A 17,234-nucleotide genomic window follows, 5' to 3' on the forward strand; every position below is an offset into this window, starting at 1 on the left:
GTCAAATGCACCCAATTTTAATTTGCCACACTGAGATACTGCAGGAAGAAAGCAGATCCAAAAGTTCAGGAGGGGTTCACAGTTTTTAGCTGCTGTGATTGAATGAAGTCTGCTAATTATTTGACAAAACATTGAGGGGAAAGGGAGCTGAAGAAATAATTCAGCCAGGCCCCGATGCTCATAACCCCGGAGCTTTTTCAAATAGCTCCATAAAAATACCGTAGAAACAGCACAGAAGAACGACACCCTAATGCTCAATGCTAATGAGATGCAAATATAGGCGCGCTCATAGCATTGAGCATTAGGGAGTTTGGCAGGAGGATTGTCCTGAGGATGTCATACTCACAGAAACAGAAGCCTGCCCTTGCAGATCAGCAATGCGGCCGTGCCGGAGAAAAGGACTTTAGCTGGCGGGGTTTGGGGACCCCCTCCAGCAAAGGTACCCGACGGCAGCAGCGGGAAGGGTTGGTGGCGGTGGGAAGAAGGAGGTCAAAAGGGTTGGTGCTGGGGGGGGGGGGGGGGGGTCAAAGGTGGTGGTGGGGGGGGAGTCAAAAATGGGTACAGGGAAGTTAAAAATGGCAGGGGGGGGGGTCGGCGGCTCCGGGGGGGGGGGCTAAAATGTGCCCCCTCACCTCAGGCTCTGGACCCCTCTCCCACCGAAGTCTGGCTACGCCCCTGGATTAAGGGCTTGCACAGGCTTCCTTCTGCTTCCAAAAGCAATCAAAACCAGCAGATTTTCCATAAAGATTCGTGAGAAAAGCATAAGAATCATGAGAAATCCTCTCTTCGAACAGCCTTACGCCTGCTCTTACTCTTACCTGGTGTTATTTTTTGCAGCAGTAAGACAATTTTGTTTCAGGCGCTTTTTTTCTGAGCATTGGGGAGGAATACAAAATGACCTCATTAACATGAGCTTGACTACATTAGCATGCTACTTGCACTGTTCATCTGCGTGCTCATTTGTTCCTGCGCTCCAGCCCTCTGAACATGCTGCGCAGGTAAATGCATGCATTAGTATGGCACTAATGGCCTCTACTGCCCGCGTTTACTACTGAGCATCATGGCCCCAGTGGTGGCTTAAATTGCCAAATGGGAAAGCTGGAGTCCATTCTCCAGTTCAGATACCTTCAGCCCTTTGGGGAAGGGAGAAATAAACTCATGTTGTGTCAATAGCACCTACAGAACTGGTCAACCATTGGTCATTGGATGTAACTCAGTAGAGCGACAGAATCCTGCTCTCTGAACCCACGTGAGACTGTTGTTTCAGGATGTCAGTATGTGCCATGTTGGCCCTTTAAACATGACTGGGTGTTCACAGAAAGACACCCAAGTTCTTAACTAAAAGCAAGAGCGATGCATGTGGGGTGTGTGTATGCATATGTGTACATGTACAGAGACACAAACACACACCAGTCTCCACTGGAAGGGATCCTTAATCCACAAAGCTCTGCTTTCTTTAAACCATCCACTGGTTGAGAAACTATTTCTTTTTGCTGATCCAGAGGAAATTTTAAAAAGAAACAAACGCCAAAAAGACCCCAAGGAATTGTAGGTCTTGGCAGGAACCCCTTGCTCCTATCACTGCTCTGGGCTCTTTAATCACCTCTTCAATGCTTAGATTGGCGAGATCACGCAACCACCACAGCGTGGTACAGCAGTGAACTTTCTAAGTCAGTGATCTGGCAGACACAGCGTGCATTACCTGGGGAACTTGATTGCCAATTCACTGGCTTGCAGATAATATAGAGGCTCATTTTCAAAGCACGTAGACTTACAAAGTTACATGGGAATATTCATTGGCTGACTGGTTATGTTTAGCGGCCAGATTGAATTGTGGAAATAGCAGGTCTATCTTTGACCACTGTAACTTAGCTGGTCAGCCGATGAATATTGGCTTAACCAGCTATGTTTTTAGTGGTCAAAAAATTAAATTCCAGTCACTGGATATGGCCCCTCATTGAATTTCTGGCTTGGCCGCCAACCGCGGAGTTAGTTGGGCTCCCTCCCATGGTCTGAATATCGACCTCTTTATCACTAAAACAGTGATTCTCAACCATCCATCCACACTGTAACTCCTTTCAGGACTTTGGATGATGTCATGTGCATCCCAGTATATTTGGCAGCTGACCCATAAATCTTGAAAATGCTTGCTGAGCCATGTTATGACAACTCTCTTGGGTGAGACAAGCTACACCAGCCACCAAAGGTGTCCCCACTCTTTTGTAACATATCCCCCATACCATCAGGGCCACCAAGAGACAAAGCTGGGCCTGGAGCAAACAATTTTTAGGGCTACTGCTCCCCTCACCGCTCCCCCGGCCACTGTCCTCCCACAGCAGCAAACAAGAGACAGTGCTCTGCCAGCTATAGGTCCTCCTTCCTGCCGTGTCCTGCCTCCTGTGAAGTAACTTCCTGTTTCCACATAGGCAGGACGGGCCAGGAAGAAGGACCTGTGGCTGGCAGAGTAGTCTCTTTTGATTGCCGGTGCTGGGCCCTCCTTGGAGGCCAGGCCCGGGGAATCTTGCCCCCCCCCCCCCGCTCCCCCCTCTCAGTGGCCCTGCATGCCATCACTAACAAATATGATGGTAAGAGGAAGAGGGGTTTCCAGAGATGTCTGTTGAGAAAGTCTTGTTTTTGTATGTTTTACTGTAAGCTGCTTGGCTTCGGACGGGGGGGGGGGGGGGGGGGGGGGGGGGGAGGGGTAAAAGTTTTAAAATAAATAATAAATAAATCTGTTTTCAGCTTTCTCAGAGGATGCATGTTAGAGAGAGATTGAAGGGCTTCAGTTTGATGCCATTTATTGGAGCTGCTCGAAGGAAAGAGGTATGTGTCAATCAGGGCCGTGCCTAGGGTCTCTGGCGCCCCCCTGCAGACCATCAGTTGGCGCCCCCCTACAGACTATCAGTTGGCACGCGCACACGCACGCTGGCGCCCCCCCCCCCCCGGACCTGCCTGGCTCCAAGGCGCGTGGAAGAGCTGGGCGGTGCCAAAGAGCCGAGCGCTGCTCCCCCAAGCTGCTGTCTGGGGCGCGATGGAGGAAATGGCTGGGTTTGGCCTGAGCCTCCTCCGCTCCATCCCCGATTCCCCAGCGCTTTAAATTTACCTCTCTCCGCCTCCGGCTCCGATGTCTGCGCAGCGTCAGTGAAAGAGCTGCCTGTCTGACATCTCTCCACCAGCCTTCCCTTCGCTCGTTCGTTCCCTCTGTGTCCCACCTTCTTCTGACGTCATTTCCTTGAGGGCGGGACACAGAGGGAACGAATGAGCGAAGGGAAGGCTGGTGGAGAGACGTCAGACAGGCAGCGCTTTCACTGACGCTGCGCAGACGTCAGAGGCGGAGCGAGGTAAATTTAAAGCGCTGGGGAATCGGGGATGGAGCGGAGGATTAAGGTTTTTTTTTAATACAGCTCGACGGCGCGGCGCCCTTGAAGGCAGGCACCCCCCTGTGGCGCTTACCGCACGTACCGTGTTGGCACGGCCCTGGTGTCAATGGTAAGAAGATTCCTCAGGCTGAGGTTGCAATAGATATCACTTTGGTTTATAGCACAGCAATGAATTCACTTGGCCATGTTGGTAGAGAATAGCAGGATTTTGTAAGGAGAACAGTTATTTTCCTCTTTCTTATGGGCTGGCTGTAGACTCACTATCACAAGGTGGAGCCTGTATGGGATTCAGGCTTGGATCTGGGGGTGGGGACACAATACTTGCTGTTTCTTGTAATTTTATCCATATCTCTGCTTGCTTTGACACTATACAGATTTGCTGCCCCTTAGTAATTCAGCACTACACCCCGTTACTGTGCCCCCCACAGGGACATTTAGAAATGAGGCAGTACACTGCAAGACACCAATTAATTTACCTGAACAATGTCGCGCTCGGCTAGCTTCCCTCGGGATGAGATTCTGATTTCATCCCCATCCAGCTCCACCATGGCTGCAGGGAGACAAAGTATACAGGTTTCAGTAAAGGGATTTCTAGAAGAGTAACCAGGACAAAAAGGGCTAGAAAGTTTCCGTCAAGATGCTGGGTATGGTGAATGGACCACAGCGTTTTATCAACCTACAATGAAGTCACATAACTTAACCTTATGACACCCCTAGTACTAGTCTATGCATACAACAGAGTAACAGCAAAAGTGTTTCTCAAAAATCAGAACTAGCTGGCCAGTCTAAATATATCATCAACATCTTGAGCATGGGAGAATTTTAGAGAGGAACTTTCTAAACCATGCACCTAGATGTAAAGTCCGTGTGCACTTTTCCCCCCGTGAACTTTGCACCAGTTCTGAAACGGAAAGTATACTTTCCCTTTGAAAATTGGAGTGGAGGAGTGGCCTAGTGGTTAGGGTGGTGGACTTTGGTCCTGAAGAACTGAGTTTGATTCCCACTTCAGGCACAGGCAGCTCCTTGTGACTGGGCAAGTCACTTAACCCTCCATTGCCCCATGTAAGCCGCATTGAGCCTGCCATGAGTGGGAAAGCATGGGGTACAAATTTAACAAAAACAAAAAAAATGCCTAAAGAAAAATGTATCCACTGAAAATTTTACCTCCTTTTTTGTGAGTACTTTTTCCAGCCCAAACTTAATATGTTGTAGCACTCTCTACCCTAACTCCATTCTTGGAACACTGGTGGTGGTGGTGGTGGTGGGGGGGGGGGGGGGGGGGGGGGGGGGGGGGGGAGGTTAGGCAATTTTCAGACAGCCAATTCCCACAAGTAGATGGTTATTTTTATCCACCATTAATGGCTTTTGACAATTCTCGTCTTTGTAGACTGGAAAGACTGGAGGCTTATCATGTCAAGAAAAACGAAATAGCCCAAGACATAACACAGCCCCCTTACTCATGAACTTTTGACTGCATGTAGAGTGCACCCATTGTACAAACAGAAGAGCAAAACAGAGCTACTTCTCTGCTTTAAGGAAAGCACATCACCATCCTCAATATTAGCCCTACTGCAAGGACTGAAGTCTGGCATCGTTTTACCGATATGTCTGACCATTCAAACATTTCTGACATTAAATACTTGTGGGACTTTTTTTAACATGGAAATCATGCAAAGAATTTTCTTCTCTGCAAATGCTCAAGGTCCCAGACAGTGTTTGATTCTTTTCCTGCAACTGCCACACATACGTCCCTGAGGACAAGTCACTCAGCTTGACCCATGTGCAACACTGTGAATGTTCCTTACGGTAACGGACAGTTAGATCCCTGGACATTGAAAGGAAAGAAATCAATCACTGCTGTTGAATGATAGAGGAAGAAAAAATGTAAGCACTGTGACAGTTTAATGTTTTAATACATTGATTCCAAGTGAAAGCTGGGAGAGAGCTATTTGATCTTACCGTCAAATTCTGCCTGTCCTACGCCAACAATTATTATGGACATTGGAAGCTTAGCAGCCTGTTGCAGAGGAAGAGGAGAGAAGGATAGGGGTTGTGAGGAAGGAGAGATGGAGGTGATATAGGAAAAGAAGGGCAAGGACAATAATAGAGAAAAGAAAAGTAAAGAGAAAGCGAGAGGAGAGAATAAGTAATGAGGAAGAAGGGCACAGAGATGTAAACGAAATGAGGTGAGAGGATTTGAGGAGAAACAAGTGAAAAAGTCTTGGGAATGGGAGAGTGGGGGGGGGGGGGTGAACGTCAGTGAGAGGAGGATTAAAAGAGAAGATGTAAGGTGGTGGGAATGAAAAAAAAAAGGAACAGGAAAGTGAAAAGTAGACATAGGGTGAAAGGGGAAGGAAAGAGAATGACAAGTGGACAGGAAGTAAAATAGAAACAAAATAGGCATGGGGTGAGGGAGAAAGAAAAAGGGAAAAGATTTAGAATATAAAATGTGAAAAAAATAACTATCAGCCTGTAATGCTCAATCCCACAGTATTTATACCTCCTTCCATCCATAATCCGATGGTGCTGATACCCTCTGCAATCAGATCTGGTTATGAACAACAAATGACTACAGAGCTCAGCAAGGAATCCTTGGTGGAGTACACAAGATGGTACAAAGCAGTTCAAGGGGCAGAGTGGGTGGGTGCCACCCATTTTACTTCTTTTGGCATGAAATCTATTTCTGAACCTAGAAGGTCTAAGATAGAAGAGCACATTTGTTACTGGTGGATCCTGCATGCCTCAAGATCGGTCATAAGCCTTTAACCACCAGCAAAGGGCCAATGTCCTACTGCAATGTACATTTTTGAGTGTTCTGTGCAATTAGACAGCTTTTACGTACAATGATAGTAATAATATTTGCAGTGTCTGAATCAGAACAGTGTAGTTATAGATCAGAACTTTAAGTAGACTACTAGAGAACAAGGATTCCCAATGCCATTTTATACTACGAAGGAATAGATTTTGCCCTATCAGAAACCAGGTTTTGGCTTATGGAAGTCGCAGATGATCCCGCATGATATCATGCTAACTCGATGAAAGATCAAAGGGCTCAGTTATACCAGTGCTAGTTCTGCAATTAGCTGGGCTAGGTGTCCACCTAGAGCAGCATATTTATTTTTTTTTGGGGGGGGGGGGGGGGCAGGGGTTGGCAACAAGATAGTTTTGGCACAGGAGAGAACCTACCCTTGCCCCCTATCCTCTTTCATCCCTTCCCTTTAGAACACCTAAAGCTCTAAAGAATGGAATGCTGTGTGTCCATGCTCTAGTTCTGCCCTCTTCCTTCCATCTCCAATAGCAAGTTTGCTACACTGGAGAGGAAGGAGGAAGGGGGGTAGGAAACAACACCAATTGAGTATAGATCTATGTTTAGAGGCCTCACATAGTGTTCAGTCCTCTTTCAGTTTCAGGCTCAGGAGGAGGAAGGGCTGGTAGGAAGATTGGAAGAGGAGAGATGTTGGACATGCAGTAGGGGTAGGGAATGGGAGAGGCTGACCGCCTAGTGTGGAGCAGGGTAGAGAGGGGAAGAGATTCTGTCCCACTGGGGAAGGTAAGGAAGGGGAAAATGCTGAAATTCTGAGGGATGGTAGAGAGAGGAAGGGGAGATGCTGGACTATGGGTATAGTAGAGCCTTTAGCCTACCTGGATGGGAGGGGAGCATGGCTGATGGTTCACCTAAGGCATCAGATACCCTTGGGCTGTCCCAAGGCATTTTCGTCCTGTTCCATTCCCTGCCTCCTGATCAGCTGAAATGTTGAACTTTGACCCAAGAGGTCAACTTTTCTTTGTACCATAACTGTCATATATTTCTCACTGGATTTCCCACTGTTGAAAAACATACTGTTTTGGATTTGAACCTGAATTTTAAAAACATTTTTAGAGTTCTTCCTTCTGTAATAATAGTAATAAGCCACAAGCAGCTTCAGCAAAAAAATCTGAGAGCTGAGAATACATCTCTCTGGATCCATGAATATAGCTAGTTGGTAAACTTTTTGCTGTTCTAAATTAACTAGATAGTAATCCGGTGACACCACTGAACATTGATAGTGTCCTCATAACTCCCTGGCTTCATCCCAACTTCACCCCTGGACCACTCCAGCAGTAACTGGGCAGTGCTACAGGGGTCAAATAGGATATTCAGAGGCACTATCCGGTTATATGCCACTAAATATTTTGTGGAGATCCGGCCATCCTCTCCTTCTCAGTTAACTAATATTCAATATTGACTTCTTTAGTGTCACCTCATTTTTGGAGTCACCTCACTGATGCCAACCCAAGCATGGGAAAATTTCAGGGTTTCTGCCCATGTCATCAATGATGCATACTATTGTTTAATTAATGTGCTCTAAAGCTCAATAATGTGCACTATTTATCAGCAGGGGCCCTATTCTGCCCTGCTAACCAGTGGAGTGGAGTGGAGGAGTGGCCTAGTGGTTAGGGTGGTGGACTTTGATCCTGGGGAAATGAGTTCAATTCCCACTTCAGGCACAGGCAGCTCCTTGTGACTCTGGGCAAGTCACTTAACCCTCCATTGCCCCATGTAAGCCGCATTGAGCCTGCCATGAGTGGGAAAGTGCAGGGTACAAATGTAACAAAAATAAAATGATACTATTGGAGATTCTACATAGAATGTTGCTATTCCACTAGCAACATTCCATGTAGGGCTGCGCAGGCTTCTGTTTCTGTGAGTCTGACGTCCTGCACATACGTGCAGGACGTCAGACTCTCAGAAGCAGAAGCCTGTGCGGTTGGTGATCTGCAAGGGCCGACTTCTACATGGAATGTTGCTAGTGGAATAGCAACGTCCATGTAGAATCTCAAATAGTAGCAACAGTGGAGGAGTGGCCCAGTGGTTAGGGTGGTGGACTTTGGTCCTGAGGAACTGAGCTCAATTTCCACTTCAGGCACAGGCAGCTCCTTGTGACTCTGGGCAAGTCACTTAACCCTCCATTGCCCCATGTAAGCTGCATTGAGCCTGCCATGAGTGGGAAAGCATGGGGTACAAATGTAATAAAAAAATTAAAATAAACCAAGAACACTGTATCTGCAGTAAATCACATATGCTGTTTTTCCTTAGTATGGTGTAACATTTTGCAGACATGGTGAATTGTTTTCAACTAATATCTTTGCAGCTACAGGAGACACACCGCCCGATATTCAAAACGATTTAAGTGGGCAGGAGAGGCCACTTATATTACCTGTGGCCACTGAACCTCCGATATTCAGTGTCACTACACCAGGCAGTGCCACTGGATATCAACTCTTGACTATTCGTGTTAGAACTGGGCAGGTCAGGGGCAGTACAGGGGAGGAGCTGGCAGCCATTTTGTGACGGCAGCCGTTAGTGGGCTTCGCTTCTGTCCCCATCGTCCCGCTGGACCAACAAGGATATCAGGTAGGCCCAGGGAGACTAGTCCTGACTGGTAGGTAGGGGTTGGGGATGAGAAGGGGGTGTCTGTCAACATTTAAAAAAAACACTGATCACTGCGGGTAAATATCGGCTGGACAGTGCTTTAACTACAAACTAGGTGTGGCTTGGTACAAAGAGCCCAATATTCAGACCACAGGAGTTAGCCTGGCTAACTCCCACAGTCAGTACTGATGTTAGATATTCAATGCTGGGCTGTTTCTGGTGACCGGCATTGAATATCCAGGTTTTTTTATTGGCCAGTTCAAACTTAACTGGCCAAGCCAATATTCAGCACTGGCCAGTTAAGTTTAAACTGGCCAAATATAGGCCCCGTATTCATGCGGTCAAATATGGCCACCAAATGTGCTGAAAATCAGCGGATAGTCGGTTATATCAAGTGATATAACTGGCTACCCACTAGCCACTAACTGTGAATTCACCGGGTCATAGCCGGCCATGTCCTGCTGAAAATTCACAGATAGCCGGTTATAGTGCATTTAACTGGCCAGTTAAATATTTTTGAATATCGGGGGGAAATAATCCAGAACTGGCTGTACCTCATATTATGCAATTTTGGCAGATATATTTCCTTGGGGGGGGGCAGTATTGAGTAATAGGGCACAGTACAGAACTACTGAATAGTAATGTGCACTATAATACGACAACAGAGCGCTCAGCCCAAGAAAATTTTCAAAGAGGCCAGTTCAGGAGCATCACTCTCAAAATAAGGAGCATATGTTCATTGAATATTGGGACCTACATGTCCACCCAGGTAAGGTGGACAAAACCAGGACTGCAGCAGTTTTAAGGGTTGAAATGGATTTTCCAGGTAGAACTCTTCCATTCAGAGTCATAAAATCCAGCTGGTCCTTCCATATTAGAATAACAATAGAAGTTGATCAAAGTATTAACTGCCAGTAATCCTAGCAGAAAAATTAGGAAGAAACATATAATTAGATGTTGGTGCCCTGTTCATGGGAGAGGAGGGTATAGACACGATCTCAGATGGAGGAGCAAAGATCTGCATGTCCACTTCAGACTGACCTGTCATATCACATTATAAGAGTGGACAGATTCATTATGAAGAGGTAATGCACTTACCCTGTATGCTGAAAAGCTCGTTAATATGCTAATAAGAGGGACATGACCAAGCCGGGGCAGGGAGAAGAGAGGCGATGTTTATACAGTGCACGAAACAAGTGAGAGTTAATGTGGAAGGCAAGGAGTGCCAGTGAACAAGATCAATCATCCATTAGTCACTCATTTCAGGATAAAATAAATTCAGCATTTGAGCAGCAGAGGCTGGGGAAGCCTTGAAAGAGATAATGGTAAGTGTTTAACAACAAAACAGCAAAAGCAAATCACAGCTTTACAATTTGTGCAGTTAGATTTTTTTTTCTTCTTTCCTTTCATCTCCTTTTCTCATTTTTCTAAGGTCTTCTCTCTCACATTTGACTCCTTTTCTATGTCTAGTATATTACCAGCTGCTAAAAAGCAGGGCCAATGAGCTCGTCCCTGATTCGAGAAGCAGCGGTCCCAGTTCCTTCTATGACCACAGAATAAGTATGCAGCAACTTTTTACAGCTGCAAGTACCACAGTATTAACAGATAGAATCTAGCAGGCACTGCAGGATCTAGTTTAGTATTAAGGGGGAATAAAAAGAGAGAGAGAGAGGGAAAAGCAAGCAGGACCTAATTTAGTTTTAAGGGGAGAATAAAAAGAGAGAGAGAGAGAGAGAGAGAAAAGCAAGCATTATTAACTAGTTGCCGTGTGTACAACCCTTTTCCCATAGTTTAAAACTGAAATTTTCTCTAGAAATAGGCATTTTCCCATAGTTTTAAATTGAAACCTTTTCTAGAGGTAGAAACTTAACAGTCAAAAACTCTTGTTCTAAAAGGCAGTTATTTTCTGTTCCTTGGCTGCTGGAGAGGTAGCTCATCCAGCGACCTCAATTAAGTGTTAATTAAGGTGTTGGGAAGTAGAATACTTGCATAGGTTGCTGAGTCAGCTTCAAAGAGCCTGTTTAAAAAAGGCCCCTTAGATTCAAAACTATATAAAGAGGCCGATTTGCATCCGAGTTGAGGCCTTATTTGTTGCCCCATATGGCTAAACGGAAGATCTAGTTTCTGGGGCCCCCCTCAGGTGCAACAGGCTTCAAGGGCCTGATGGACAAACATATGTTGACTATGGCTGTTGTGCCTGCTGACTCCTCCTCCCCAAGTCAAGATTGGGTATCTCTTAGTTCGACTGAAAGTACCACCCCACTCCATTGCTGGCAATAGAATTATACGTTCTTTATGTGATACTTCTACTCCAAGTAAAAAACAGATGTTTTGTCATTTCTGTTTGTTCCTGCTTGAGCCTTCATGCCTAATTCTGAGTGGGTTCCTTCGGGGATTGAGTCTAGCAAATCTAAACAAGTTCTTTGTTTGATATATAGCATGCTGTCTTATGTGCAAGGACGGTGAGCCCTTAGGTCCCGTAAGGCCCCGAGGGTCCTTAAGGAACAGCCGTGCAACCCCAAGTCTTCACCCGCGGCGACCGCCGTTCACCAAGGGTTGAGCCCCCAGCTGCAGGCGGTCAACGGGACTTCAGGAACCGCGGGGAGCCGAGCTGACCCGGACAGGGACCAGGAGAGCAGCGGGCAGATGGAGAAAGAGAACATCCGATAACAGGCAAAGTTCAGGGCAGGCAGCAGACAACGAAGTCAAGATCCGGCAAGAGGTCGAGGCAGGCAGCGAGCATGGAAAACCAGGAACAGTCCAAAGGTAAAAAACCAGCAGAACAAGGAACGCAGAGAAACACAGGAACCACAGGAAACAGGCCTCGGGAACAGAACCTGAAGCAAAGTTCTGACTCTGAAGGATGAGACAGAGTATTGCACCGCATTAGCCGCCCCGCCCCCGCAGGTATAGCCAACCAACCCGGGCCTGGCTATTGACAGAGCCCTTCTGATTGCCTCTGTCTGCCCAATCCAGCACCTCAGAGGCGGAGCTCCAACCCCCCGCGCCCGGGAGAGACGAGAACGCCGGCCAACGCGCCCGGGCACCACCTCTTCCTCCAGCGCGAACACTTCCTCCCCCGCCGGCGACCGAGAGACCGGCAGCCGCAATTGCCGACCTCGGCCCCGGACCGAGCGGCCATCACCACGGCGGGCCTCAGCTCCCCGCCGCGGCCCCCGAATCGCCACCCCTCTTCACGGAGGACGCCGGTTCCCGCCCCCTGCGGCGGAGGCGCCGGAGGGAGCAGCGGACGCGACACATGCTAAACGAGGGCAGAGTCTATGTTTTGTGGGCCTGTCTCTCAGCATGCAATTTTACTCATGAAACCTCTTCAAACTTTAATATGTGGATTCCAATTTGGCTATTATGGATAAACAATTCATGGCATTTGATTCACATGGGACATCTATTCAGTTTCTTCCTTCTCTATCAGAGATTTTTTTATCTATATACCTGAAGATGGAATTGTTAAAAAATAGGTTTAGAGCCAGGAAGTTATGTATTTTGAGCTTTCATAGTACACAACTTTTGTCAGCTAATTTTTTTTTTTTTTAGGAAATATCTTAAGGAGATTCTGCCTTTTGATAATGTTGAAAATCGTCATTTATAGTAAATTGTTATCATATTCCTTTCAGGAAATGGGTTCTTGATGGGGGTGGGGCAGAAGTCAATACAGTATATCTCGAGTAGACAAGTAGCCTAATGGTTAGTGCTGTGGGCTGAGAACCTGGGGAATGGTTCGATTCCCACTTCAGTTCCTTGTGACTGAATATAATACCGGAATATAATAAATGTAAACCACTTTGGTTATACCACAAAAAGACAGTACATGATGCCCCCAGGAAAATTTGGTTTTCACAGGCTTTTCACGAGACCCATGGGACACTATCTCTATAAGGGCTAATTTGTCTCTGACATTAGCATATGAGAAAGAGAAAATGTTGATTTGAAATCCTATTTTATTCTTGGGTATTGCAAGAGCCACTCAGCTCAGTAGGAAACCTTTTTTTTATTGCTAAAACCTGGGTTATTGCTGTGGGGGCTATTTATATAATTACATTTTCATTTTACAATTTCCATTTCCATTTTATTATGTTTTATAGGCCACTTTTACCGGATTTCATTGGAAGTGTTCCGTACTGAAAATCTAGAAGTTAAAATTGTATATCATAAGGTTAGTAAGTTTTACATCACTTATTAACCACACGTGTCATTTTGCACCTTTTAAAAATAACTATAGCATATATGATTTATGTATTGGTCAACTTTTATTGCCATTTTTGTTCCATTTGGTTTGTCCTATATATTTGTTCAAATACTTGTTGGATTTGTATATATTTATATCATTTGAAATGTATCCACTTTATAAATACATACGATGTTCCTTTTACTCTCAATGTTGCATTATTTTATTATCTTATACATAGTCTCCCCTATTTATTTATTGTTTATTTATTTGTGTATGTATAATTCTTTTTAGACTCCTGAGGCAGGCCTTGTGGCTGAAACACAGCGTCGTGTTGAGTCTTTTATCAAATAAAGTTTACATTTCAAGACTATTTCGTTGATCTCTGGAAACCATGGTCCATCTCCCACTTTTCTCCGATATTTGGCTATGTTTTTCCCTACATTTCCCAGTTCCCGATATTCAGCGCTATTTAACTAGGCAAGGAATGGTTCCTGGCTGGCTAAATAGTGCTTAACAGGTTATCGGCGAATGTTCAGCAGGAGATAGCCAGTTTTCTCCCACTAAATATTCCCAGTCAACACTTATTCCAGATTCTATATTTTATTTATTTATTTATTTGTTACATTTGTATCCCTCATTTTCCCACCTTTTTGCAGGCTCAATATGGCTTACATTTTACCGTTAACGACGTTAGCCGATTCCGGTCTGAACAAATACATGGTATGAATGAATGCAAAGTGATATTGTGGTATGATAGGTAATTGGGGGGAACTTAAAGAGGGAGAAGAGAGGAAGAGTCAGGTAATGTCCATTATGGTCTTTGGTTGAATTGTATCACAAGTGTTCAGGTATTTTATATAGTGCGCCTAGAGATCCGTGCCAAAATCGATGCGGATTCTATAACAGTGAGGGTAACTTAACAAGCTTAATAAGCTAATGAGTGCTGATGACAGCACTTAACAAGCAATAATGAGCACTATTTGGCACCGATTAGAATTTAGGCACACAACTCGCTAAGCATATTCTGTAACGAAATGCGCCGAACTTCCAATGAGTGCAGGCAAAAAGGGACATGGTTATGGGCAGGGAAATGGGCATTTTGTGAGCGTTCTGAAATTTACGTGCATAGTTACAGAATATGGCCCAGTGTGCGTAAATTTATGCGCTGGGATTTAAACCAAATTTTTCATTGTTTTAAGCGCTGAGATATCAACTAAGCTTATTCTATAATCGGTGATTTCAGTGCTGATTTTTTAAAGATGCCATATATAGAATCTCTCCCCTTAGCTGTCGACTGGTTACATCGCACAATTATAACCGGATATCCATTAATATTCAGCACATTGCTGGCTAAGTTTGGCGGCCGAATCAGGCCACAGAAATAGCAGGCCTATCTTTGGCCAGTTTAAACTTAACCAGCCAGCGCTGAATATTCACTTGGACGGTTAAGTTTAAACCAGCCAAAAATAAACCAGCTATTCAGTACTGGTCACCGGAAACAGCCCAGCTTTGAATATCCAGTCTCACCACTGACCGCGGGAGTTAGCCAGGTTGCCTCCTGCAGTCTGAATATTGGCCCCTTAGTTCCTTTATCTGGTAAAGGGTATATGTTTACTGATCCTGTGCAGCTTGCTTGGCTTTTGATGGAGCATGAGAAAAATGTTTGAGAGTTCATCCTAAACTGGGGAATTTAATGATATGTATGCCTAATTGGATGGGAGATTGATTTTCTTCTCCACTGGATATTTCTTGATATAAAGTGGAGGAGTAGCCTAGTGGTTAGTGCAGTGGACTTTGATCCTGGGGAACTGAGTTCAATTCCCACTGCAGCTTCTTGTGACTCTGGGCAAGAATGTAGTTGCAAAAACCTCAGAAAGGCAGTATATCAAGTCCCAGTTCCCTTTCCCTATTGGAGATTCTAGATGGAATGTTGGTACTCTTTGAGATTCTGCTGCTACTATTTGAGATTCTACATGGAATGTTAATGTTGCTATTCCACTAGCAACATTCCATGTAGAAGCCTGCCCTTGCAGATCAGCAACACGGCCGCGCAGGCTTCTGTTTCTGTGAGTCTGACGTCCTGCACGTACGTGCAGGACGTCAGACTCACAGAAACAGAAGCCTGCGCGGCCGTGTTGCTGACCTGAAAGGGCAGGCTTCTACATAGACTGCTGCTAGTGGAGGAGTAGCCTAGTGGTTAGTGCAGTGGACTTTGATCCTGGGGAACTGAGTTCAATTCCCACTGCAGCTCCTTGTGACTCTGGGCAAGTCACTTAACCCTCCATTGCCCCTGGTACAAAATAAGTACCTGAATATATGTAAACTGCTTTGAATGTAGTTGCAAAAAACCTCAGAAAGGCAGTATATCAAGTCCCATTTCCCTTTCCCTTATGACATCACAATATCAGAAGTGAGCCAAGGGCAATCAAGCCATTGTGACATCACTGATGAGGTTGGCTCTTATTGGTGGAATGAGTGGAGGAGTGGCCAAGTGGTTAGTGCAGTGGACTTTGATCCTGGGGAACTGAGTTCAATTCTCACTGCAGCTCCTTGTGACTCTGGGCAAGTCACTTAACCCTCCATTGCCCCTGGTACAAAATAAGTACCTGAATATATGTAAACTGCTTTGAATGTAGTTGCAAAAAACCTCAGAAAGGCAGTATATCAAGTCCCATTTCCCTTTCCCTATTGGAGATTCTAGATGGAATGTTGCTACTCTTTGAGATTCTGCTGCTACTATTTGAGATTCTACATGGAATGTTAATGTTGCTATTCCACTAGCAACATTCCATGTAGAAGCCTGCCCTTGCAGATCAGCAACACGGCCGCGCAGGCTTCTGTTTCTGTGAGTCTGACGTCCTGCACGTACGTGCAGGACGTCAGACTCACAGAAACAGAAGCCTGCGCGGCCGTGTTGCTGACCTGAAAGGGTAGGCTTCTACATAGACTGCTGCTAGTGGAGGAGTAGCCTAGTGGTTAGTGCAGTGGACTTTGATCCTGGGGAACTGAGTTCAATTCCCACTGCAGCTCCTTGTGACTCTGGGCAGTCACTTAACCCTCCATTGCCCCTGGTACAAAATAAGTACCTGAATATATGTAAACTGCTTTGAATGTAGTTGCAAAAAACCTCAGAAAGGCAGTATATCAAGTCCCATTTCCCTTTCCCTTATGACATCACAATATCAGAAGTGAGCCAAGGGCAATCAAGCCATTGTGACATCACTGATGAGGTTGGCTCTTATTGGTGGAATGAGTGGAGGAGTGGCCAAGTGGTTAGTGCAGTGGACTTTGATCCTGGGGAACTGAGTTCAATTCCCACTGCAGCTCCTTGTGACTCTGGGCAAGTCACTTAACCCTCCATTGCCCCTGGTACAAAATAAGTACCTGAATATATGTAAACCGCTTTGAATGTAGTTGCAAAAAAAACCTCAGAAAGGCAGTATATCAAGTCCCATTTCCCTTTCCTTGATTGTGGGCTTGTTTTTCTGTGCTCCATTTTCATTTTTCTATTATGGAATCTAAAATATTTAAACTGCTAATTTTTTTTTTTAAAAAGGAAGGAAGAGGAAGAAATAGAAATCCCTGGGTAGTTGTAAAAAGAAAACTCATGGTACCAGAATGGGCTGGAAGAAACAGGAGAAAGTGGGAGCAACTAGACAAAAAAAAAAAAAAAAAGATTTAAAGATAAGTGCTTTCACTCTAAGGAAGAAAGAGAGAACAGATATATGATGATTAGGAGAGGGAATATGACTGTTCGCAAACTGCGAGCAATCCAAGGATATGTGGGAGCAGACTCAGCAGTAATGTCAGGAAGTATTTTTTCATGAAGTGGGTGGTGGATACATGGAATGCCCTCCCACAGCAGGTGGTGGAGATGAAAATGGTAATGGAATTCAAACACGCGTGGGATAAACACAAAGGGATCCTGTTTAGAAGGAATGGTTCCATGGAATCTTAGCGGAGATTGGGTGGCAACAGTGGTAATTGGGAACCAAAACCAGTGCTGGGCAGACTTCTACGGTCCATGCCCTGATCGTGACTGAATAGACATGGATGGGCTGGAGTGTAAATTTTAAGGGGCTTCGACATTAACTTGAGAAATTTTAGTACAAAAACAGTGCTGGGCAGACTTCTACTGTCTGTGCCCTGAAAATGCCAAGGACAAATCAAACTCGGGTATACATATAAAGTATTGCATACCATGTAAAATGTGTTTATCTTGTTGGGCAGACTGAATGGAAAGTACAGGTCT

General features: G+C 45.3%; 1 protein-coding gene across 1 annotated transcript in view; it reads right to left on the reverse strand.

Moving 5' to 3' along the window:
• Positions 1 to 17,234, reverse strand: part of LOC115482101 (copine-8-like) — a 119,186-nt gene that overhangs the window by 1,248 nt on the left and 100,704 nt on the right. The window contains exons 14-15 of the mRNA XM_030221667.1: positions 5,340 to 5,397; positions 3,857 to 3,930 (exon numbers count right to left, since the gene is read on the reverse strand). Coding sequence (XP_030077527.1) covers positions 3,857 to 3,930; positions 5,340 to 5,397 — 132 coding nt within the window. The remainder of the gene's footprint in view (positions 1 to 3,856; positions 3,931 to 5,339; positions 5,398 to 17,234) is intronic.

The sequence above is a fragment of the Microcaecilia unicolor genome, chromosome 12 (assembly GCF_901765095.1).
Source record: "Microcaecilia unicolor chromosome 12, aMicUni1.1, whole genome shotgun sequence".
NCBI classification, from domain to species: Eukaryota; Metazoa; Chordata; class Amphibia; order Gymnophiona; family Siphonopidae; genus Microcaecilia; species Microcaecilia unicolor.